General features: G+C 45.3%; 2 protein-coding genes across 6 annotated transcripts in view; one reads left to right on the plus strand and one right to left on the minus strand.

Annotated features, from left to right (window-relative positions):
- The window catches only part of Primpol (primase and DNA directed polymerase), a 37,082-nt gene extending 33,876 nt beyond the window's left edge, over positions 1-3,206 (plus strand). For all 5 annotated transcript variants that reach the window (XM_006253167.5, XM_341433.9, XM_039094880.2 and 2 more), the window contains one exon: positions 11-3,206. In XM_006253167.5, coding sequence (XP_006253229.1) covers positions 11-244 — 234 coding nt within the window. In that variant the 3' untranslated portion in view covers positions 245-3,206. The remainder of the gene's footprint in view (positions 1-10) is intronic.
- Cenpu (centromere protein U) lies at positions 677-23,893 on the minus strand. The gene is made up of 13 exons (NM_001025673.1): positions 23,626-23,893; positions 21,885-21,933; positions 19,920-20,028; positions 18,946-19,048; positions 16,611-16,671; positions 15,823-16,053; positions 9,380-9,449; positions 8,384-8,492; positions 5,825-5,903; positions 5,150-5,197; positions 4,685-4,746; positions 2,859-3,015; positions 677-939 (listed from the first exon to the last, which is right to left on the minus strand). The coding sequence occupies exons 1-13, from the start codon at positions 23,664-23,666 to the stop codon at positions 826-828; spliced, it is 1,233 nt and encodes a 410-aa protein (NP_001020844.1). The 5' UTR covers positions 23,667-23,893; the 3' UTR covers positions 677-825.

Here is a 23,893-nt window from a genome sequence, read left to right on the forward strand (position 1 = left end):
CAAAATAAAGGAAGAAGATTTCACTTCTGGAGAAACAGATGAAGACAGCAACTCACTAACCAAGGATTTTCAAAACCCACCACCCTGCAACTTGTCTGCCGCTGACTGGGATGACGGAGATGATGCCTGTTTCTTAGAAGCGACAGAAGATGCTGAATTTGCTGACGCTGCAGATAAGAGTGTTCTTGGTTCAGTGGACGATATTCCTGACGAGCTAATTATAGAAGCTTTACAGAGCAGCTGACTGTGGATAGAACATACATCATGAGGCTACAATTTGCCTGAAGGCTGAGATTCAATAACATGAATGTTAAATTAGTGCTGGGCCTATCGCCCTATGTTAGAATATGTACCTACGCCCTGCATTTAGTCTCCTATATTTAACATCACACAAAAACCAAATTATATTACCTTATTGTTCACCTGTTTATAGCAACTATTTATTACTTGGTTAGCCTAAACCAGACTTATTACCTCTGACAGGACAGTAGATGCTTCTAATTAACCAAAGTGATTCTGTGCTAGCATTTGCACTGCTGTCATTCTGTGCTAGCATTTGCACTGCTGTCATTCATGAGTTTATTGTAGGTTAAAACTCTTGTGCCTGGTGATGACTAACGTGTTGAGACTGAAATTTATTAACACAATACTCAAAAATATGGCTATGCCTTCTGAGTTATTAGACAACTGAAGAGGTGCAGTTTAGTTTGAATGACAAAACTGTAGTACATCCTGGTAAGCAGGCCTCACTCATTGCCAGCACAGAAGCTTGGCTGTCAGGAGTGTGGTTTCAGGAGAAGAAATGGCAGCAGGAGACTCAGTTTCTCAGTCCTGCTTAAGGAGCTTCCCCAGATGATAATTGATGGTTTTCAGGTGTTTTTCAGCTCCCAGAATGCTTCTTGCTTTAAATAACAGAGCTGGAAGGCTAGATGAATCATACTGTTGATGAAAGAAAAACTATTTAGACTCACAAATGCTTTAATGTTCTTTTAGTTCACAACCCTAACGACCGAGGCCAGTCTGGATGTCTTCCACTGGCTTCCTTTTGTTTCACTGGCATCATGGCATCGTTATTCGGAAACGGGTTTTAGCCCATCTTATCTCCTCAGAACATAATTGTTAATACAATGTCATAAGGAACTGCTCAACAAAGCGCTCACAGATCTCTGTACCCCAGGCAAGACCAATTGTCCCAAAGAACGATGGCATCTACATGACTTACAATAGCCAGTCATGCATTCCTCCAACTTGGATAGGCAAGTGTGTGGTGGCATGCTGTGTTAACTTGGTCTCATCTATTTTAAACAGAAATTTCTAAAGCAAGTTTCCTTTTACTTCAAGACCTAACAGAATGAGAACAACTGGCCTGTTAAGTCTATAACAAAATAATCTCAAAGATCTCAAAGGTATCATTTAGGAAGTTACCTATTGGGTCAGCCATGCCTTAAAGCTTGCCAATCCAAAGGTCTATGGGAAAAATTAAAACACAAAACCAACCTAAATTGGAACACAGAACCCAACTTATGACTTAGAAATAATTAACAAAACCAAACTTCCTGTTGCAAACTATCTGAAGAAAATTAAATTCCTCTTAAATGCTTTACCACACTTTTGACAGCTTCCTGATAAATGTGCTTCCAAGGTATTTTCCTCAATGATGAGAACTGAGCAGAAAAGCTGTCTGACGGTGGATGTTTTCTGCCACACACATGCCATGTTTTCAGAGAAGTCAGCCCAACACCTGTGGGACAGCCTACTCAAAAGAAACCCTAAGCACCTGCTCTCTGAGAGAAATGAGACAACTTCACTTGGAGTTGCGGGTTTGGCCTCATTTAGGAAGAGGGTGACATATCCAGGTGTCACAGGAGAAGTAGGGTAGGCGCTACAACAGCAGCAGTGCTCCAGGCACTGGGGGCACACACCCTGGCTGGTGAGGGCAGTGCGTTCCAAAGCAGCTCCGACAGCTTGGTCTTTGGCCTGGGGTAGACCAGGGAGCACATTTGCCTAGCATGTGCAAGGAGGAACAACAAGATCCTGACTTACCCCAGGATCAATGCTACTGTTAACTTTCACAGATTTAATAATCGAATCCCTAAAATAGACTTGAGGTACATTTTAAACATTTATATTTTAGTAGCTCTAATATATGAACAGATCTTGAGTTCTGAAAACTCAGATCATCCCATATCTTAAAATTGAATTTAGAGGTGAGGTTGACAAACCTGATTATGAGATACACGAAGACACGGTATATAATTATATATTACATTCTACACACAATTCTATTAGTATAATTCTACACACAATTCTATTAATACAATTCTACACACAATTCTATTAGTATAATTCTACACACAATTCTATTAGTACAATTCTATACACAATTCTGTTAGTATTTTTCTAGTCCTATTAGTTTTATAAATTTATAATTTTTTAGCTAACATTTTTATTACGGCCACAGAAAAGTTTCAGGGGCAACTTCAAAGTGTTAAAATAATAAACTACATTTCCCAACTGTCACTCCTGCCATTTCAGTGAAACAGCTTCTAAAGCATGAACGCGGGCTAGACAGAGGTGGTTGGTCTTTCTAACACGTCTGAGTGAACTGAGTATGGATGGAAACTGTAATCAAGCAGAGTGTACTTGTTCAAAAGAGTGTTGTGGACAGTACACAGTGCTCTAGGGGAACTCAGGAGTAACAGATTCCTCTCTTCACTAAGTAGCTAGAAGGTGCCTTACAGTGCTGTGCTCTCACGGACTTTCAATAATGCTGCTGCTTGTTACCTTTCTTCAAAACTACTGATGTTCTACAAGCAAATGCCTGTGTCACCTTCTGATGCACAGTGCACAGAACTCACTTTTTCCTTTTCCTTTGGTTCTTCTTCTCGAACATTGGAATAATCTTGATACAGCTGTTTTAAATTAGATAAGAAATGCTTGGAATTCTTAAGTGCTGACTTTCTCTTCTTAAGGTCGTCATATTTTGTTTGTAGTTGTTTCAGTTGTGGTTCTAATCTAGATTAAAACAAATTTTATTTTTTAAAATCTCAAAAACAAATTGTACTTCTTCCAGAGGTCCTGAGTTCAAATTCCAGCAACCATATGGTGGCTCACAACCATCTGTAATGAGATCTGATGCCCTCCTCTGGTGTGTCTGAAGACAGTTACAGTGTACTCATATAATAAATAAAAAAATCTTAAAAAAACCAAATTGTACAAAATATAAACTAATAAGAATATATATTGTTTATGGACTGGAAATACTAAGTGCCCATATTATAAAGAACAAAAACCCAAACCAAACATAACGAAAACATTTCTCCCACACAAATGACATATAATATGGTTCAGCAGGCTACAGTGTATGAGCATGAACTTCCTGGGTGAGAAAAGAAAAGAGCAGCGTGTCAAATTATGAACGTGTAAACAATTCTAGGTGTCGGTTCATCTCAACTATGCTACACAATGAGCAGTGACAGCCATGAGAACATGCCTCACAGTTGCGAACATTTACCAAGTTATTCAAGTCCTGGCAACTACTGGATTCAATATAAATTTGGCTAACGTTTTCTGGACATAGGCAGCAGTAGACAGCTTGATGGCTTAACCAGGAAGTCATGCAGGAAGTTTTTTGTTTAAATCTCCATTGGCCTGAGCCAATGAATACAATTTCTAGTGTCAACCCACAGACTAAATTTGTAGATAATGGAATAAACAACTAACCTGTCTTTCTCAAAATCCTGTGGAAGTCACTTTAAAACCTAGTACTTAGCCAGCCCAGGTCGTGCCCACCTTTATTCCCAGGACTTGGGAAGCAGAGGCTGGTGTATCTACAAGAGTTCCAGGCCAGCCTGGTCTGCAAATGAAGTTCCAGATCAGCCAGAGCTATACAGAGAAACCGTCTTAAAAAACAAAACAAAGACCTAGTACTTAATTACAGTATTTCAAGTGTTTGCTGACAAATCTTCATTCTGCTCAAGCTTCCTGCTATCACACCCCATGCGGTCCTAGAAATGAAACCCACTGCCTTCCTTGTTCATGCCAGGCAGCTGCTCTACCGCTGAGCCACATCCTCGGCCTGTCCATGCACTTTTAAAGCATCTTCAGAGTAGAGAGCATGGCAAATCCTACTACATTCAAACCTCTGGGTCACGCTCCATACTTCAGAAGACCAACGTGTTCAGTGAGGCTACCACACTCTGTGTGCACTAGTCCCACGGCACAGGGACTGTCCCCAACCCTAGACCTCAGAATATGGACTGCTGTGTATTTCAACAGTCACTGAAGAGCCACTGACCAGAGTGACTTACATAGCAAGACTATAAAGTCAAATAAGCAAGCAACATGAACAGACTCTGCCCGAGACCAGCGACAGCCCTGCTTAGGCTTACTCAGTGATCACACAACACCCTCTAAGGAACAGGTACAAATGCACAGGAGGGGCTGAGGCCCTGACAGTCAGAAACTCTCCTAAGTCTGCAGTCAGTGGTAGAGCCTGACTCAAGCTCCAGGCCGTCTAATCCTGTGGTCTACTCACTGAGGCTGCAGGCAGGCGGTCTACTCACTGAGGCTGCAGTCGGCTGCCTGAGGCCAGACCAGGTGCTGAGAGTCCTTACACCACTTGCCTAGGTGACAAACTCTCGCCCTTTAGGTGAGTCCTCAGCGGAGCAGGGTATTATCTTACCGAATCAGTTCATCCTGGACATCAATTAAACGCTGTCTTTTCTTTTCCATGTTGGAGATTATCTGAGCAATGCAATAACACACTTAGGTTAACACTGGAGAGGTTTCAGCACTCAGCTCACATGACTAGGCCCTGAGAGCAGAGAGACAGGCAGACGAGTGCAGCTTAGTGGGCGTCTCTGAAAACTCTGGGCCCTCTGAGCCCCTCTTGCCTCCTGGTCTGTTTAGCAGTTTCCTTCACTACAGGCCCAGAAGTAACCTTTTCTCTCCACAAGCTGTCTCAGGGGCTAACTTAGAACAACAAAAAGCTAACAGAGATCCCCATTCCTCATGTCCATTAATGTTACAAAAGCAACTGAAAACCTGACCAAACCCGCCAAAAACTGCAGCTCACAAAACTAAAAGCAAGTGTCTCCTTGCTCCCCTGGTTCCTAACCCATTACTCACTAAGAGACTTAGTGATTACCTTAGTGTTCTTCCTTTTCAGGGCTTTTAGCATCTGGACTTCTTTAAGCTACAACGACAACAAAATAAAGTATATCTAATTTTCCAAAATTAACAGTTTAAAGTTCCACATGGTAAGGTGCTGGGAAGATACCAGTTGGTAAACTGCCTATCACAAAAGCAAGAGGACCCAAGTTTGGGTCCCCAGCTGGCATTTGGCTTTTGCAAGGTGCTGTTGGAGACGAGCAGGTCCTTGCAGCTCACTGACTGGCCAAACTAGAGAAGCCACTGATCTTCAAGTTCAGTGAGACCTCGTCTCAAGCAGTAAGGGGTAGAGCAATTGATGAAGATACTCAGCGTGGGCCTCTGGCTTCCACATACATGCACACGCATGATCCATCATCCACACACCCACAGTAGGAAATAAAGAGAAGTTCTCACATGTTTCTTGTCATAGAGCCAGCAAATGCAAGCTTTTCTACAACCACAGGATAATGTCCAAACCTCAGTTTAAAAAATTTTAGAGTGGCCAGGCGTATTGGTATTTGCCTTTAATCCCAGCACTTAGGAAGCAGAGGCAGGCAGATCTCTGTGAGTTTGAGACCACCCTGGTCTACAGAGTGAGTTCCAGGACAGCCAGGGATACATACAAAGACCCTGTCTTAAACAAACAAACAAACAGTGACAACAAACTTACCATTCTGATGAGTTCTCCTTTAATTTTAAAATAAAATTTGCTGATGGCTTGATTACAACTTTCAGATTCAACTCTTTGCCTGTAAATTGTTAAAAAAAAAAAAAAAAAAAAAAAAAAAAAAAAAAAAGACAAATGACCAGCATGTACAGAGATACTCAGCCACACTAATGAGGGAAACATGAAAACTCCAGAGCAAGCCTATATCCACATCCACACATGTGTGCACTAAATATGCACAAGGTGGAGAGGCTGCAGTGTGGTGGAGGAGGGGTAATGTATGAACCCATGTCTGGGCTTTCACAGAGGCCTGGGGAGACAACCAGAGTCCCGCTCCCTCACTCTCCATCTGAATCCTTTGAGGCTGGGTTTCCCACGAAACCAGGACCTAGGCTGGAGGCAAAAGCTCCCAGCTCTCCTCCTGTCTGCCCTGCACAGCACTGAGTTACAGCTGTGCAGAGCCAAGCCTACTTTCTCATGTGGACTCAGATCCACACGTGGGCTCTTATGCTTGCACAGCAAACCCCCTTACCTACTGAGCCACTTTCCCAGTTACTGAGGGGAGAACTAGAAAATGGTGTCAAGTTCTCAGAAAAACATGAGAGGTGGCTAAAAAAGATTAAAATGAATTGTCATGTAGTTGAGCAATTCAACTTCTGGCTGTATACACAGAAAGAATGGAGAGAAGGGACCAAAGGACATCGATACTTATAAAAGTATCTGCTGTGGAGGGGAGAAAGTGGTCAATAGTTTTAATGGCTACAGATCTTCAGTTCTGCAAGCTGAGAACGTTCTAGAGGTATGCTGCAGACAGCTAGCCATTCTGCAGCTTAAAAATGGTCCTTGGTATGTTCTGTTACATGTTTTCACAATAAAAAAAACCTACTTGTTCTGTTAAGTGTTTTCACAATTAAAAAAACTTACTTGTGTACTTGACAACTATCAGGATGGCTAAAAGAGTACTATTCCAGGGGTGACTGAGCAATCATCTGCTCCTGGGTGGGCAGACAGCACATGACCAACATCTTTAGAGTGTATGCACCAGAGAACGAAGGGATAGGGCAGAGGACAAAGTCTGGGATGGGGAAGGTTTGCAGACATGATGGGATACTTGGTTTTGTCAAAACTCAATCTAGACTCTCCAGGGAGGAGTCTCAGAGGAGAATCTAGATCATTGTCCTGGGGGATGCCAGTGAGGACTGGTTAATAGAGTTAATTGTGGTGGGAGGACCCACCCTAAAGGTAGGCTGCACTATTCCCCATGTGGGGCTCTGGACTGGACAAAGCCAGCAGAATTAGCAAGTTTGTCCGCATTCATTCGGTCTTCGTGGTCTGTGGATGTGACCACCTGCTTCAAGTGCCTGGGCCTTGATTGCCTCAGTGGTGGACCACAAGCTGGAACTGACCTAAAATCAATCTCCTTTCCTCCTGAGCTGCTCCTTGGGATATCTTACCACAGCAACAGAAAGGTAGCCAGACAGTGAGGCAGAGACGCTTCAGGCGACCACTGGCATTCTATAGCAACAATGAGAATTTCCCCCAGCTCCCTTACAGCCACCCTTAAAACCCTCAATAAGCTGCTAGGTCCAAGGCATGGATGCCAGTAGTGGGGCCCCATGCTGTAGTTCATGGCAGGAAGGGGCATCCTTCATTGGACGTTAGCTGCCTTCCTAAAATTTTCACAGCACCCTTTCTTTCCCTTCAGGAGACAAGAGTTGGGCAAACACCCATAGCAGCATGAGGAACTCATCTGATCTTGGGGCGGAATTGAGGAGAATCATTGGTCTAGATGCAGTGACTTGGAGAAGATGAGACGCTTCCATTGTCCCGTGCCTCTCTCTGCTCCCCACAATCCCTCCAGCACTGTGGCCTCTGCAAAAGCCACTCCGCCTGCATTCTGCTGACGCCACTTCCCCATGGAGGCTCCCAGTCTCTGACTCCCTGACTCCATCCCAGTGGATCCTGTTCTCAGGCAAGCCAGATGCACTCACAGCTCTGCGTGACTAGTCCACGTCTCTAAGACCCACTTTGCCAGCTGCGTTTTAAAAATATATTTGTTTAATATCCTACATTTTATGAATCACTCTTTCGGGATTTGTGCTGGTGGAAGATAGGTCAAGCCTGACTGAAAGCTGCTGCTTCAACTTTCCCACCCGAGACTAGACCAGACAACTGGAGGTGTGTGTGCCTAGCACAAGAGAAGCCCTGACGTGGTGGCTGCTCTCTGACGTGAGTGACGCAGGCTGTGCAGCTGCAGGGTCTTCCCTATCGTTGCTCGCATGGGAGCTGGCAGGGACTGGAGTGGGCCATACTTGCCACATACTGCCTGACTGAGAAAAACCAACAGCACAGGAGAAACCCACTTCTAGAATAAAGCCTATGAGGAACATCGAGAACAGATGAGCCAACATCTTGAAGTAGCATCATAATAAATGTATGGAGAGGGACTCTAATGAAAATGTACAATCATCTGAAGTGTGTCAGCCCTGGAAACTGGGACGGACACAGTGCCACTCCGAGCACAGCTGACCAGGCCACCGATGCCACCATCAAAGGACTTACTTATAGTCCAGGAAGGTTCTCTCAAATGCAGACAAAACAACATCCAACTCCATGACGTCACTCTGTCTCTTTCCTTCCAGACACAAAATATGCATGCTTTCAGAAGCATCTGGAATATCAAGCACATCTCAGTTATACACTCGATATCTGTAAACTGACTCAAAGGTAGTCCTACCGGCGTGTAAAGCCAGCTAGAGCCATAGCCATTTCTTCCTGCCTACTCACCGTGGCTTGCTTTCTGGGACAGGGTCCACATGCCATGTGCTGCAGTGGGGCCTCTTCTCAGCAATATTAAACATTATTACACTATTTCTGTTTCAGTACCATTTTAAACTGTATAGCACACAGTAAGGGTTTATAATGACTTGGGAAGTTGGGAGAGGTTTATTTTATGACTTGACATCTTGACTATTCCTCCAAGAAAAATAAAAACACGTTGATAAAATTGTCCATAAAAATGTTCACAGGGTAGGGGGCAGTTCATAAAGAGGCTGGAGATGTAGCTCAGTGCACCTTCCTAGGATGGGCAACGCCGGAGCTCAACCCCTAGCACGGCAAGGGGAAGGAAAAGAAAGGGAAGAGAAAGCCAAGGGGGGTGGGGTGGGTCGTCCAGGCCAGAACCTGAACTCAGTCCTCACAGCACAGAGAGTAGTGAGCACAGACTGCAGCACAGAAGCCCGTCTTTAAATAACTCATTTTTTAATGTTCACCATAAAATGATAAAAAATGATATTCTAAAGTCCTAATTCCTTAGTCAAGTGGCGTTTTTGCCCAGAGTGGTGGTGTGTGCACTTAGTCCCAGCACTCTGAGGTGAAGGCGGATGGATGTCTGTGAGTTCAAGGCCAGATGGTCTACACATCGAGTTCCAAGTCACCCCCCCCCAAAAAAAAAAAACCTGTTTGTTATTTCTACAACTAAGACAACTTAAAAATAGCCATCTTCCTGAGATGTCCTGTACAAGAGACAAGTGACAAGTGACAAAGTGCCATCTGTACCTGAGTGTGTGGATCCACGCCTTGGTCTCTTCCTCCTGCCAGGAGATGGCCTGACTTTCTTCTGAGTTTTCTACCAAAAACAAAACAAACAATATAGCCTTTTTTTTTTTTTTTTTTTGGTTCTTTTTTTTTCAGAGCTGGGGACCGAACCCAGGGCCTTGCGCTTCCTAGGTAAGCGCTCTACCACTGAGCTAAATCCACAATATAGCCTTTTAACTTAGGAAAAATTCTCTTCCTTGAAATGTAGGGATTAGGATGACGTCATCAAGCCATGACTTTAGCTGTGGTGCTTACTTAGGACTTACAGAAGATTAGTCAGCAATCTCAGGCCAGGCAGGTCCTGGTGCACGAAGCAACAACAGCCAGCACACTGGGGTGGTGAAGTCTATGCCTATGGAGCTGCCTAGGAGAGGACACCAATGCAACTCTGAGACACTCCCTGGCTGGCTGGAGGCCTGCTTGAGATCCAATTCCTAATGAAGCCTAAAACCAACCCCTGACAGAATCCACCAAGACCACGGGGTTGTGCTAAGAATTCCAAGATGGCTGGTAGGCAGAATTCCCTCACTGTTGGGTAAGTGGTGCCTGTAAACAGGGCAGAATCTGCTCCCTGGGCTGTAATGTGTGAGAAAGAACACTTCTGTAACCTGGAGCGTCTGGCAGGCTTTGTTGGCACCATAGTTAACGAACCCCATGATTAGTACCTGTAGGGATGGAGAGCAACCCCAGCCTCCAAAGAGAGACAAAACAGACACCTTAGGTTTAAAGCCTCAATGAATTGAATTCTATCAACATTTGAAAACTCCAGGCCTCACGTGACACGTCACGCCTGGACAGCTTGGAATTCCAGCTCTGAGCAGAGAAGCCAGCTAAACTGAAGCTGGACTCTCGGCCTACAGAAAGGGTGATGCTAAGTGTATATGGTTAAGTAACCAACTTTGTGGTAATTAGCCATAAAGCAGTTATAAACAGATAGACAAGTTGAGTCCCACTAAATCAGATACTGGCAAAGTATCTCAGGCATTCTACACTCACCCTAGCAGAGGGCAAAAGCAAACCTGGGACATCAAAACACCGGGCCAAAAGGCAGGCTGTCTGCTGGGACAGCAGTTGACATTACTCACACAAAGATGGGACACAGAGCTCAACACCTCACAACACCATGGACTAGAATGTAAAGTTCTAGACTAAAACTGACACATGAGAAAGTGTGGGACACAAGAAAATATGGCCCAGAAGCAAGATAAAAACAGACCAAAGAGAAATTGACCCAAAGAAGATCCAGACAATGGCTGGATCCAAACAAAGGCTGAAGCAGCTGTCACCATGTCTAGGAAGGGAAGGGAAGGGACAGCCTTAATGGAGACCCTCCCTGTGGAACTGAAGTGACTAAATGAATACTAAAAGATACAGTCCACACAGCCCTCCTGCAGCAAGGGCTGGGGTGAAGCCATTCTCTGTCGGTTCCAGCTGCTGCTGGCTGTGACTGGTGTCATAGCTGTTTCATCCATCTTGACATCACCCACTGTGTCTAATCTCTCTCACAAGAATACCTATGGTGACATTTGTGGCTACCCATATAATTTGTATGTTGGCATATCTTTGGCTACCCATATGAGGAGAGTGGATGACCTTTGGGGTGTAATTAAACCAGTCCACGTGGGCTTAAATCTCAAGTATAAATGGCAACCAATGTTGAGGGCTTGAATGTGGGTTAATTTGTATAGAGTGAAGCTCTGAGTTCCACCCACAGCACCATATAAACTTAGCACAGTGATACATGTCTGTCATGCCAATGCAGTGGTCCAAATGAGAATGGTCCCTAAGTTATATATTTGAATGTTTGCTTCTCAGTGGACTGTTTAAGAAGGATCAGAAAGAGCGGCCCTGTTGGAGAGAGCCTCATTGGGGAGGGTGTGGCCTTGGAGTGGGTGACACTGGGGCTTTTCTATTGCTGTGAAGAGACACCAAGACCCAGGCAACTTATAAAAGAAAGCATTTAACTGAAGACTTGCTCCCAGTTTCAGAAAGTGACATAGCCATTTGACAGGGACCATGGCAGCAAACTAGCCGGCAGGTATGGATGGTGTTGGAGCAGTAGCTGAGAACTGACATTTGATTCAAAAGTATGTGGCAGAAAGACAGACTGGATCTGGTATAAGCCCACCTCCAGTGGCACACCTCCCCCAAGGCCATATCTCCTCCAACAAGGCCACACCTCCTAACCCTTTCTAAACAGTCCACCAACTGGGAACCAAATATTCAAATATATGAGTCTATGTGGGCCATTCTCTTAGAAAGCTTCATATCGGCACTCAGTAGATAGAGGCAGAAGATCTTAAATTTGAGGTCATCTCAAATTTACACAGCGAGTCTAAGAACAGCCTCAGCTACGTGAGACCCTGACTCAAAGACAAAGCAGAGCGGCTGCAGACATGGCTTAGTTGGCAGCATGTATGTAGAGTGCACAAAGCCTGGGTTCATTCCCCATCACACATATAGGCAAAGTGGCAAAGGCCTATGACCCCAGCACTCACTCTCAGAAGTGAAGGCACAAAGATCAGACCTTCAGGGTAATCCTTGGCTAAAAAGTGAGCTCAGTGCTACCCTGTGCTATCTGAGACCATTTTCAAATAAATACACAACTCCCAAAACACAAACAACAACACATTGAACAACACTCAGTGAGATTTAAAACAGCAATAAAATCATATCCAGTACATAGGGACTATCGGACGTGTTAGCATTAGTCTTGGCATCCAAAGTACAGCGTTTTATGAAACATTTTATAAAATATGTACAATAAAAGTTCAAGAAGAGGGCCTGGAGAGATGGCTCGATGATGAAGTGTACTGGTTGATCTTCCAGAGGACCCAGGTTCAATTCCCAGCACTGGATGATGGCTCACAACTGTCTGAAACCCCAGTTCCAAAAGACCTCACAACCTGCCCTGGCCTCTGTGGGTACCAGGCATGCACATGGTGTATAGACACACATGCAGGCAAAACACCCAGACAAATGAAAACGTTGACCAAGAGTGAGAACTGGACAGAAGTTTGTATTTGCACAATGACTACAGTTTCCATGACGTGGAGGGGTGAGAAGCTCACCAGGCTATACTCAAGCTAAATCCAGCATGATCCACCAAAGCAATGTCCCGCAGCTCACCTGACCCGATGCCAGCGGGTCAAGGAGCACCGGAAGTACCTGGGCCATGAGAAACCTTCAGCAGGACGGAGGGAAGTCAGGGGTGGGGGTGGGGCTGGGGTTGCAGTGACATCCTTCAAGAGCTGGCAAGGGTGAGGGGTGGGTTGTCCACTCAAAATTCTGTACTTACATAAGTATCCTTGAAAGGCAGTGGTGAATTAGATGCCTGACTGCAGGAAAGAAAGTGGGGTGCTCTGTAGGCTGAGAGGAAGGAATCAGGCAGGAAGTGGACAAAAGAAGTGGAAAGGAAACATGGGAAAACAAAACACAATGGGATCTTTTTCCGGTTTCAAGGAAAATGGCAACCCAGTAAGGTCATATCACAGGTACAATAAGAGAAATCAAGGTCACAGAAGACAGGGATGGGGAAACGGAGGTTAACACTGTTACTTAGTTACATGCCCCTGAGGAGAAGTAGCTTGCAGGTAGAAAGTAGGAGGGGACAGACAGACAGACAGACAGACATATATATATATATATATATATATATACACACACACATATATATATTCCCATTACACATCTAAAAAGACTTTGCTCAGTGAAAGATGTATCATCTTAATCCAGGGCAATCACAACAAATAAACCACAGCGTAGCTACGTCACAGAAAGAGAACTAAATACCCTAAATATTCAGTTACTTTAGAATTACCAACAGAGGAACGAACACCCCCCCCCCACACACACACACACACAGCTCTCTCCACCAGGGAGGTAAGACAGTCTACTTGAGCCTAAATACACTTAAAAGTATACACACGGAGCTGGAGAGATGGCTCAGCAGTTAAGAGCACCCGACTGCTCTTTCAGAGGTCATGAGTTCAATTCCCAGCACCACATGGTGGCTCACAACCATCTGTAAAGAGATCCGATGCCCTCTTCTGGTGTATCTGAAGACAGCTACAGTGTACTTATATATATAATAAATAAATAAATCTTTAAAAAAAAAAGTATACACACAACAGAGGCACCTTCTGATGTCTCTATTAGACAACACGAGGACAAAGCCCAGAAGGAAGGGAGGATAATAAATAACAAGACTGCATCTCATCACATCAACACTGACAGAAAAGTAATTTAACCAAAAGATGCAATTATGAGGCTGAGACTGTCAGAGTGGACAAGGAAATGGTGTCTATGAGATGGGACCCAGGGGTAGAGCAAAGATTTTGTTTAATGTTAAAAGCACCAAGTTTCATTTAGGAAGAAGAAGTTTTTGAGATCCAAACTGTTACTAATGGAGGACCAAGTAGTCAGATGCCAGAGCATAGGGTGGGCGCCTCATTCAGACTACCACACCACAAGAAAGGGAAGCTAAAGTAGTGGATGTATTAGCTTGACGTTATCATTCTACATAGCCCATCCCATGGAGACACCCGATGATGATTCGCTGATCTGAAATGGTAACAGTATTTAAAAATCTCCAGGAAACAGACAGCTTAAATTCTCAAGGAGGGGGCATGGCGCTCAAGCCTGCAGCCCTGGCTACTCAGGAGGCCAAGCAGCACAAGGTCACTAAAGCCACAAATTCAGGAGCAGCCCGAGTACCACGATAAGACCTGATCTCAAAAACGCCAAATCAGAACAAAAAAATTCAAAAACTAAATAAAATCTGTAAAGTTGTGATGTTAAAGAAAAAGAGAAAAAGAAAAAAAGCCATCCAATCTCCTTCACATAACTGATAGGCCAAAGAGCCCACCACCCCGTTCAGCACAGCACCAGCAAAACATACATCTGAACTGTGCTGTTGGTCACATCACGTGGAAACACTACAGCCAACAGCAGCTTCAAGCACACAGCGAGCACTTCCTGTGAAAGACCCTGAGGGAGAACAACAGACAACCTGTGTTAAGAAGAGAAACACAGGTTTATAGGAAAGAGCTGACAGGAAATTACCCTTCAGATGATGAGCATTCAGAAGAGCAGGTCTCAGTGACAGACCGCCATGATCAGTCCCGAGAGGGACAGACACCACTGCATGGGCAACATGAAGGAGCGATGCAGGGAACAAGGCCTCTGACCCCACGGCCTCACCCCCAGAAGCTGCCTTAGGAGGGAGGGAAGGAGGGAGGGAGGGAGGGAGGGAGGGGGGAGGGAGGGAGGGAGCGCCATGGCATAGGACATGACGGGGTCATGAAGCTTAGAGCATCAGATCCTTCAGGTTCTGAAAAGAAAAGGGGTTTCTGGTTCTTACAGGGTTTCAGGGGATGAGCAGGCTTCATTTTATGACCTGGTCTGGCCGCTGTGCTCAAGGAGCATGGAGGTGGCCCAAGGACCAGACTTACCTCAGCTGCCAAGGGAGGGGTACAAGGACACAGCCGTGCTTCCTCACCCACTCTGTCCCAGAGCTCTCTCTGCTAGCGCTCTCACAGGGACCATGGCCTGACTTCTCAGGAAAGAGGCAGGCAGCCAGAGGGTCTGTCTATAACCTACGTGTCTGCTCATGCAGCAGATGCTAATACATGTAAGAAAATACTGTTCTGTCTATGTATACAGAAGGAACCCTGGGAGACTGGACAAGAAAACCCCATAAAGTCTTCCGTCTGTTTCATGGAGGGAAGAAAGGCGAGGCGGGGGAACAAGGACTTTGCTGTGAATGAATGTGAAGAATGAATTACTGATCTAAAATATTCAACCAAGTGAGTTAATGAGACAACATATAAGAACATGAACCAAGATATATATACTTCAGTTACCTTGAAAACACATATGACCCATAGTATTTTTTCTAAGGAAAGCCACACACACACACACACACACACACACACACACCCTAAGAATTAGTGAAAAAAGAGGCTAAGTACTTGAAAAAGAGCAATGGGGGTGGGTATATGGGAAGATTTAGAGGGAAGGAAGGGAGAAATGGAGTGATTATAATAAAAAAAATAATTTTAAAAAGAAACTCATCAATGCACCAAGATTGTAATTTTCACCAACAGACACAATGGGCATCCATGAATGGTTAATAGGAAGGATGCTGCGGGATTCTTAGTGACCAGCGGAGGATGAGGAGAGTGCAGGGGAGAACTGTGGAGTGCGCCCAGGACAGATGCGCTTCTGTATGGGACGGTAGGTAACGTATCTTCCTTTCTAGCCTCCCAGGTTTTTCTAACAGAAACACTGCTTTCTGTGACAAAGGCTCTAAACTTATTTTTAAAATAAGAACTCTTTTTTTCCTCGCTAATCTTTTTGGTAAACTTCTCTCTCCGAGGCAGAGGTTTGCAAACACCGCTCACCAGCTGACTCTGTGCTGCTGGAGTCTCCTCCACAGCAGAGGGCTGAGGGAAGCTCGTCTTCCGAGGAGTGACCTGTTCTGCTGGCCTCTCAGAGGGTGACGACGACGAGGACGCTGCTGCAGGAGCAGCCGGGGGCTTGCGTGCCCTCGGTCGTTCTATAGACACCGATCTCCTTACGTTGTCTTCAGAGCTGTCCGACTCATCGCTGATGGGCTCCAGCTTTCTCCTTGGCTATGAAGGGAACAGCATGCCAGTTTAGAAAACGCTGAGCCCATCATTCTTCTAACATCAGGGGACTCAGTAGCTCCCATTTCTCCTCTGTAAACATCACTGAACATGACATGTAGAAGACAGTGACCAAGACGCCTCCTAACTCTGCCTTTGTAAACCACAAACTGAACGCACTATCAGACACTACAGAAACTGACTAGGTAAGAGAGATCTGAGAATTCCTTCTTAACACTTCAGATAGAAAACTATTTTTTCTGGGCCGGTCTGATATGCCGCAGGGAAAGGCACCTGCCACCAAGACAGATGGTCTGAGTCAATACTAAGACCTGTAGGCTGGAGTGGAGAATGGCTCCCGTAGGCTCCTTCACCGCCACACAGTTCCATATATGTGTCCACAAACGTGAACATACACACATACACAAAATAAGTGAACATAGCCTACTTTTTAAACTTCTTCTACTTCTCAGGTACTTCTGTATTAACACATGCTGCTACATCTACCCAGTAAAATACTAAGTACCTTACCATGAGGACAGAAAACGGGACGCTCCCCATACCTTTTTTGCACTGAGCTTTATCGAATCATTTCCACTTGCTTCATTTTCAGAAGGGTTCAAGCTGTGCCAAACAACAAGCCATCAGTATCTCACTCAGAACGTTTGCTACACACCGCCTCTGCATGAAAACAAGCTGAAGATAGAGGGTCTTCTACCTCATGGGCGGGTCAATCACCTTTGATTGACAGCCCCTTTCTTTCCCCAGGGTGCACCTATCTGTTTTTCCTAGGCAAATGAGAACTCATGCTCCAGAGTGCTCAAGTCTGAGAACTGGGCTTCATCCACAGCACTGCCCCCACCGCTGTGGGGCATCCCTGGGCCCACCGTTGGGAGAATACAGGAGACCCTGTGCTGACTTAGAGCCTTGGGTAGGTAGACACAGGCAGACTGGAGAGTGGAAGACTTAAGAACAAGCAAAGCTAGATGCTTCAGATCCAGCAGAGATGGCCTCAGATGCAGGCTGTCTTAGTCAGGGTTTCTAATCCTGCGAAAACATCATAACCAAGAAGCAAGCTGGGGAGGAAAGGGTTTACCCAGCTTACACTTCCACATTGCTGTTCATCACCAAAGGAAGTCAGGACAGGAACTCAAGCAGGTCAGGAAGCAGGAGCTGATGCAGAGGCCATGGAGGGATGTCACTTACTGGTTTGCTTCCCCTGGCTTGCTCAGCTTGCTTTCTTATAGAACCCAGGACCACCAGCCCAGGGACGGCACCACCCACAATGGGCTGGGTCCTCCCTCCTTGATCACTAATTGAGAAAATGCCTTACAGCTGGATCTCATGGAGGCATTTCCTCAAGGGAGGCTCCTGTTTCTGTGATAACTCCAGCTTGTGTCAAGTTGACACACAAAACCAGCCAGTACACAGGGCCTCTCCATGACAGACCAGCTAACCAGGAAGCTGAGGAGGGACAGAGGAAGGAAGGAAGGGAAAGAGGGAGTGCGAAAGAATAAGACAGTTGAACACCCCGGGGCAAAGGTGCCAACTGTCACTGAGACCTAGTGTCCTGGGACATGCTAAGCTCTCCCCACCTCTCCCCCAGCCCCGACTTTCTTCTGTACTTCTATGCAAACCCTGCCTTACTTTGCTAAGGCCTTCCTTTGGTGCCATTAACCCCGTCAATTGCTGACCATGAAGCAGCCCCAGAGTAGCCTGGATGAGGCTCTTCTCCAGCATCGCCCGACCTGCTCATCCCTGAGACACCTGCCCACCCTCCCTGCCCCAATCATGCAAACATGTTGCCACTGGTCTCTCAAGTGGCCCTCTCCCTCCTACCCATGGAAAAAGCTGGCTGTAATCCCAGTGCCAACTGGGGTGGAGAGAGGAAGCTCCCAAGGGACCCTGGTCAGCCAATCTGGCTGAATTCATGAGGCCCAGGTTCAGTTAGAGACTGTGTCTCACAAAATTAAGGTAGAAAGGGATAGAGGACACCCAGGGTCATCCTCTGTCCTTTACCCTCACCCCATCCAAACACCCCTGCCCCCCCCCACACACACAGAGAGAGCTTAATGTAAGAAACTTATACTTTCACATATATAATTTACCACAGCAGATAAAATTAAAGGCCCATTTATTTGGTTTGTAGTAATTACCAAACAAACAAAAATATTGATAAATAACCTAGGAATAAACCCAAGAAAGATTTAAAATCTACATAATAATTTCATACCTTAGGATATCACTAAAGGACATGGAGCCTTTGCGCCCATGAACAGATACTGGCTCATCACCACTAGCCCCTCTAGATTCACTTAAAGAACTGCAGAGCTGAACAGATGGCTCAGTGGTTAAGAGCACTGACTTCAATTCCCAGCAACCACATGGTGGCTCGACCATCTCTAATGGGATCCGATGCTGTCTTCTAGTGTGTTTGAAGACAGCTATAGTGTATTCATACACAAAATAAATAAATCTTGAAAAAAAAAACTGTAACCCAACTAAAGAGGCAGCATGCTGATAACTAGGTGCCAATCATAATTATGATAAGTAATAACAATTAAAGAAAACTACATTGCTGTGTACCAGTTAGACCTTTTGAGGACAATCATAACAGTTTGACTCAAAAGATCCTGAGATGACTTTAGTTTTCTTACTGTCTATAAAAAAAACTTAAGGGTTGGAGATGGCTCAGTGGTTACAAGCCCTTGCTCTTCCTGAAGACCAGAGTTCTGTTCCAAGCTCTCAGGTGACTTGGAACCACCTATAACTCAGGCTCCAGGGGATCCACCATCTCCGGGTTCCTCAGGTACCTGTACTCACTTGCGCACACCCACACACAACCCTCTCAAAGAAGCGAACAAACAGAACCCCCAGCTGCTTGAGATGCAGCCTTACTTTCTGCTCTCCTTTCCTCTGTGGGTAGCTGGGGAGGTGGAGGACACACAGTGCTTGTAGAGCTCATCATCTGTGTAGATAGCAGTGCTGTGCAGAGGGGGGTCTGCAAAGACAAGAACAGCGTATTTAAAACTGCTGTCCGGGTCCTAGGTTATACTCCCTGACAGCAGGATACAAGACAATCTTTGTTTAAATGGCCGAAAAAGCCAAAGTCAGTTACATAGGCTACTTCCAAATATTTTTTATCTTATACCTCGGTAATAGAAAACCTTACTGGCAATAAAAGCCATGTTTTCAGGGCTAGAGAGGTGGCTCAGGGGATGAGAGCACTTGCTCTTGCCAAGGACCTTGGCTTGATTCCCAGAACCCATATGGCAGCTTACAGTGTTCTGTAACTCCAATTCCAGGACATCCAATGCCCTCTCCTGGCCTCCATGGACACCATGCATGCAATGCTACAGACATATCTGCAAGCAAAATCCTCATACCCTCAAAATAAATCTAAGCAACACTTTTTAAAGAAATGGTTTCAGATCATTTCTCTGTATCCTCGTGTATATTAGAAATGTTTAGGAATACAAATGAACACTAATGGGACCTAACATAGCCTTTCCTCACTGCCATATCATACCTGGGTAGCCACTGCACTAGTTAGTTAGTAAAACCATCCAATGGAAAAAAGATAGCATTTTCAACAAATGGTGCTGGTTCAACTGGAGGTCAGCATGTAGAAGAATGCAATCCATCCATTCTTATCACCCTGTACAAAGCTTAAGTCCAAGTGGTTCAAGGACCTCCACAGAAACTGGAAGTGAATTTATGATCCAGGGATCAAGGCAAGGGAGGCGGGGTGACTGGTGTCAGGAGGTTCTAGGCCAAAAATGTTCTGGAATTAGATAGTGGAGATGACCACATGACTCTCGTGAACTAAGCGCGGTTGCTTCCAGCCATGGAAAGGGACTTAGAACACTGACCGAAGGTTTCGTAAGGTTCTTCTTCCTCGAGTTCTCTCAGCATGCTTGAGACATCGGATGTATTAGGAAAGTCGAACACATCCTTGCGCTTGGGCTTCTGACCAGCTTTCTAAAAGTTAATAAACGCAATCACTGAAACAGCCAACTGTTTTACTGTTTAAACTCACCTCCTAAGGACAGGCACTCTAGCTAGTCCTACAATCAATGGAGACACCTGAACCCAGACTGCTCTGATGATCGGAGGCAGGGAGGGGGGAACCATTTCAATGGAGACCAGAGAGCAGACATCTTGGCTCTGTGGACCACTAGGCTTCTGTGCTGTTACATACGGAAGCAGACATTGACAAGACAGGAAGGAATGACCGTGACTATGTTTCAACTGAACTTGACTGAGAGTTTCCTATCATTTTCACTGCTCATTCTAAGTCAGCGTTTTGTTTTTGTTTTGTTGTTTTCTTTTTTGAGACAGGGTCTCACTATGCATGCAGACTGGCCTTGAACTCAACTCCCGGAAGTCTTCCCAAGTGCTAGGATTATAAATAGGTAAGAGCCTTCACTTCCACCTATTCAAATCATTTTAGAATGCAAACAAAACAAACAAAACCCCTAACATTCTTGGTTCACAAGGCTGCACAAAGACAGACGGCAGGCTACATTTGGCCCTCAGGGTATCGTTTACCCAATTCCTCGATATAGGAGAACCTGGGATTCCCCTCCCCTGAAAAAGGACACGTGCCCAAAAGCTCATAAGCAGTTTTAAATGCATGCCAGGATACAGCCTCCTTCCTACAGGACAGAGACCAGGGCTCACAGTTCAATCTCATTCAATACACAGATTAACCCTAAATCCTGACGAAAGACCAAGACGAGAAGATCTTCTATGGTGGCTCACAAACTACAAAAGGATATTATTACTAACAGATAAGGAAAGTCTGGAAGACATGCAATAGCTCTGGCAGACAAAACTCCAAGCCTCGGGGAAGTCATCGTTCCCAGAGAGCTAGCTCTACGGAGAAATGCCAAGGCACAGCAGAAGGTTTATTCTCAAGCCAAAGAGGCAGCCATCACCTGCGAGTCGAATGCCTCCCAGGCAGAGGACCTGAAAGCCATGAAAAACCATTCTAGACACCAGCATGGAGAAAGCCCCCAGGGCACAGTGGGTTCTAGCCACTCTGAGCAGTGGTGGGCAGGAGAAAGGAACAAGATCCCCCTGGGGACCCACCACAATGCTAGAGCCAGTTCAGCAGAGCAGGGAACCTACCAGAGATGGAGTAAGCCAGGGGCAAATAAGAACCCCAAAAGCGCTCCGACGGGCTAACCCCAAACCCGAAAAGCAAGCGCCCTCATCACACTAACTTGAAATGGCAATGGATAATAGTTTATCCATTACTAATTATTAGCATATTATTAGTTAATTATTAATACTGTAGCATGGAGAAATTGCTGATAAGTGAAAAAATGACATCTCAGGACATTATAAAGCTTTATGTGATGTCAATTATCTGAATAAAAATAATATCTAACTAGCTTCAGAAGAGAAGATGGCTCTAAAATGTTAACGAAGTTCCTTTTCTCCACCACGCTGGATAAAACGCTTTTTAAAGCTGCTATAAAAAATGTTTGTCAAGTGTGGAGGCAGAGGCTAAGGTGGTGATGGTGGCCCAGCACTCAGGAGACAGATACAGGTGGATTTCTGTGAGTTCAAGGCCTAGACCAGTCTACACAGTGAGTTCCAGGAGAGCCAAGGCTATAGAGAAACCTTGTCAAAATAAGAGAGAGAGAAAGAGAGAGAGAGAAGAAGGAGGAGGAGGAGGAGGAAGAGGAGGAAGAAGAAGAGGAGGAGGGAGAGGAGGAGGAGGAGGAAGAAGGAAGGCAAGTTTAAGAAAAGTCTATAAAAATGTGATTCCCACAAAATGATAGCTTTCAATGGCTTAAGAAAAAACCACATTAACAAAGATTACTTACCTGTTTCCTGGAATTTGTGCTTCCCAATGTGTTCCTTGAACGTTTTGCACTATTAAAACACAGATGACAAAAATTTAAAAGGGAAACTAGGAGGCATTTTAAGTAAATGGGAATAAACTGTGATCCTTCCCAGACAAGCCTTTCCAAATTATCTTCCTTAATGCTCACCCAGCAGAGTGGAAGCCATTACAATAAATCACTGGAGACACCTATCACTTTGTAAACCATCTCAGTTGTATTAGGTTACAATATAAAAGATTTATCGGCGCCACGCTCCCAGCATATAATGCCCCAGGAATTCTGGATGGGGTTGGGGGGGCAAGATTTCTCATTTCCAACCAACTCCGGCTTTAATTGATTCTCAGACCCGTACAGCATTTGCTTTGTGATAACCACAGACTGTGATTCTGGGTTCAGAAAGCTCAAGTGACTTCAGGATGGCCCCTGGAGACAGAAGTAGGTGGGAAAACCTGGAGGCATAAACTGCTTAGCCTCAACTCTTTCCATCTGTATCTTGTGTGCACTCCAAAAACAAAGAAATTTCCTTCTGCCTTTGGGCTGGAGTCCTGGAGCAGCTTCCAAAGGAAGGAAATCTCTATAGTAACCATTTATATAATCTCGCTGTATGCACCTGTGTGTTTTAGGAGTGATGGATGAACGGATTTCATAAATTTCAAACTTCAAGATGTTGAAACAAACAACACTGATTTAGCAGATCAAGTTTTAAGCTCCTTTCCCTTGCCCAGCGGTGGTGGCTCATGCCTTTAATCTCAGCACTTGGGAGGCAGAGGCAGGTGATCTCTGAGTTTATGGCCAGCCTGGTACAGCGTGAGCTCCAGGACAACCAGGGTTACACGGAGAAATTTTGTCTCGAACAACCAAAAATTAAAAGCACAAACCAGCATCCCCTGATAAGCTCCTTTGCCCTCTCCCTAAATTTCTTTGTTTTTAAAAGATTTTTATTTATTATATATGAGTACACTGTAGCTGTCTTCAGACACACCAGAAAAGGGCATCAGATCTCATTACAGATGGTTGTGAGCCACCATGTGGTTGCTGGGATTTGAACTCAGGACCTCTAGAAGAGCAGTCGGTGCTCTTAACCACTGAGTCCTTTCTCCAGCCCCCTAAATTTCTTTTTAAATCTTCCTCCCCACTGCTCCCTGAGTGTGGATCCCCACCAACTCTGTCCTGTGGTTAGCTACAAGCACCATCTTCCACAAGTAATCTTCCTACACAAGACCCGCTACGCAGGGGAGACCTTTCTATCCAGATCTCTACCAGGCTTTGGACACCAGACACGCCCAGAAGATCCTTCGCCAGGAGCTGGTCGAACTAATCTTTCGAAGCGGCTTAGTCACCTCTTTTCAGCGCACTTCTCTTTATAATAAAAAGATTCAGGCCGCACCCTGAATATCCTTTTAGGAATTAGGCAAGGCCAGTCCAAGCTCTAAAGAAACGGCTGCTTGGTCCCTCGCTAGAGATTTGGTTTGCATCAGAGACCATGTTTTCTATTATGAAAACAGCTGGGTCTTGGAAATAAAAAGCAATGACGACAGGCCAGAGATGATTAATATTTAATATTTGTCACATGAAGCGACGCTGGTGTCTGAGTTCCTCTACCACACAGCTTGACTCATGGAATTGTATCTCCTCCCCACGGTTCTAGGACCCGGGGCTGGGGGAATCTCTGGAACAGGTCAAGCCTATCCCGAGAGGATTTCGGGGCGGCAGCACTTACCCGGGGTCCCCCGAGTATCTCAAACTTCTCCGAGCCGCCATCCTACCATTCCCAAAACCCGGGATACCAAAACTCGCGCCTAGCCTGCCTTGCTCTGAACAGCCAATCAGAGCCTAGTCTTCTCTATGCTCCGCCTCTTCCGGGGCTGTCCCAGAGAGCCTTCTGGGCGAGAGCAGAATAAAACCTAGGCCTGGATAACACCCTGAAGCGGAGCGGAGTCCAAAGCAACCGGCTTAGCTGCCCCGGCTGTCCCTCCTACCCGATCTCC

This window comes from Rattus norvegicus, chromosome 16 (assembly GCF_036323735.1).
Source record: "Rattus norvegicus strain BN/NHsdMcwi chromosome 16, GRCr8, whole genome shotgun sequence".
Classification (NCBI taxonomy): domain Eukaryota; kingdom Metazoa; phylum Chordata; class Mammalia; order Rodentia; family Muridae; genus Rattus; species Rattus norvegicus.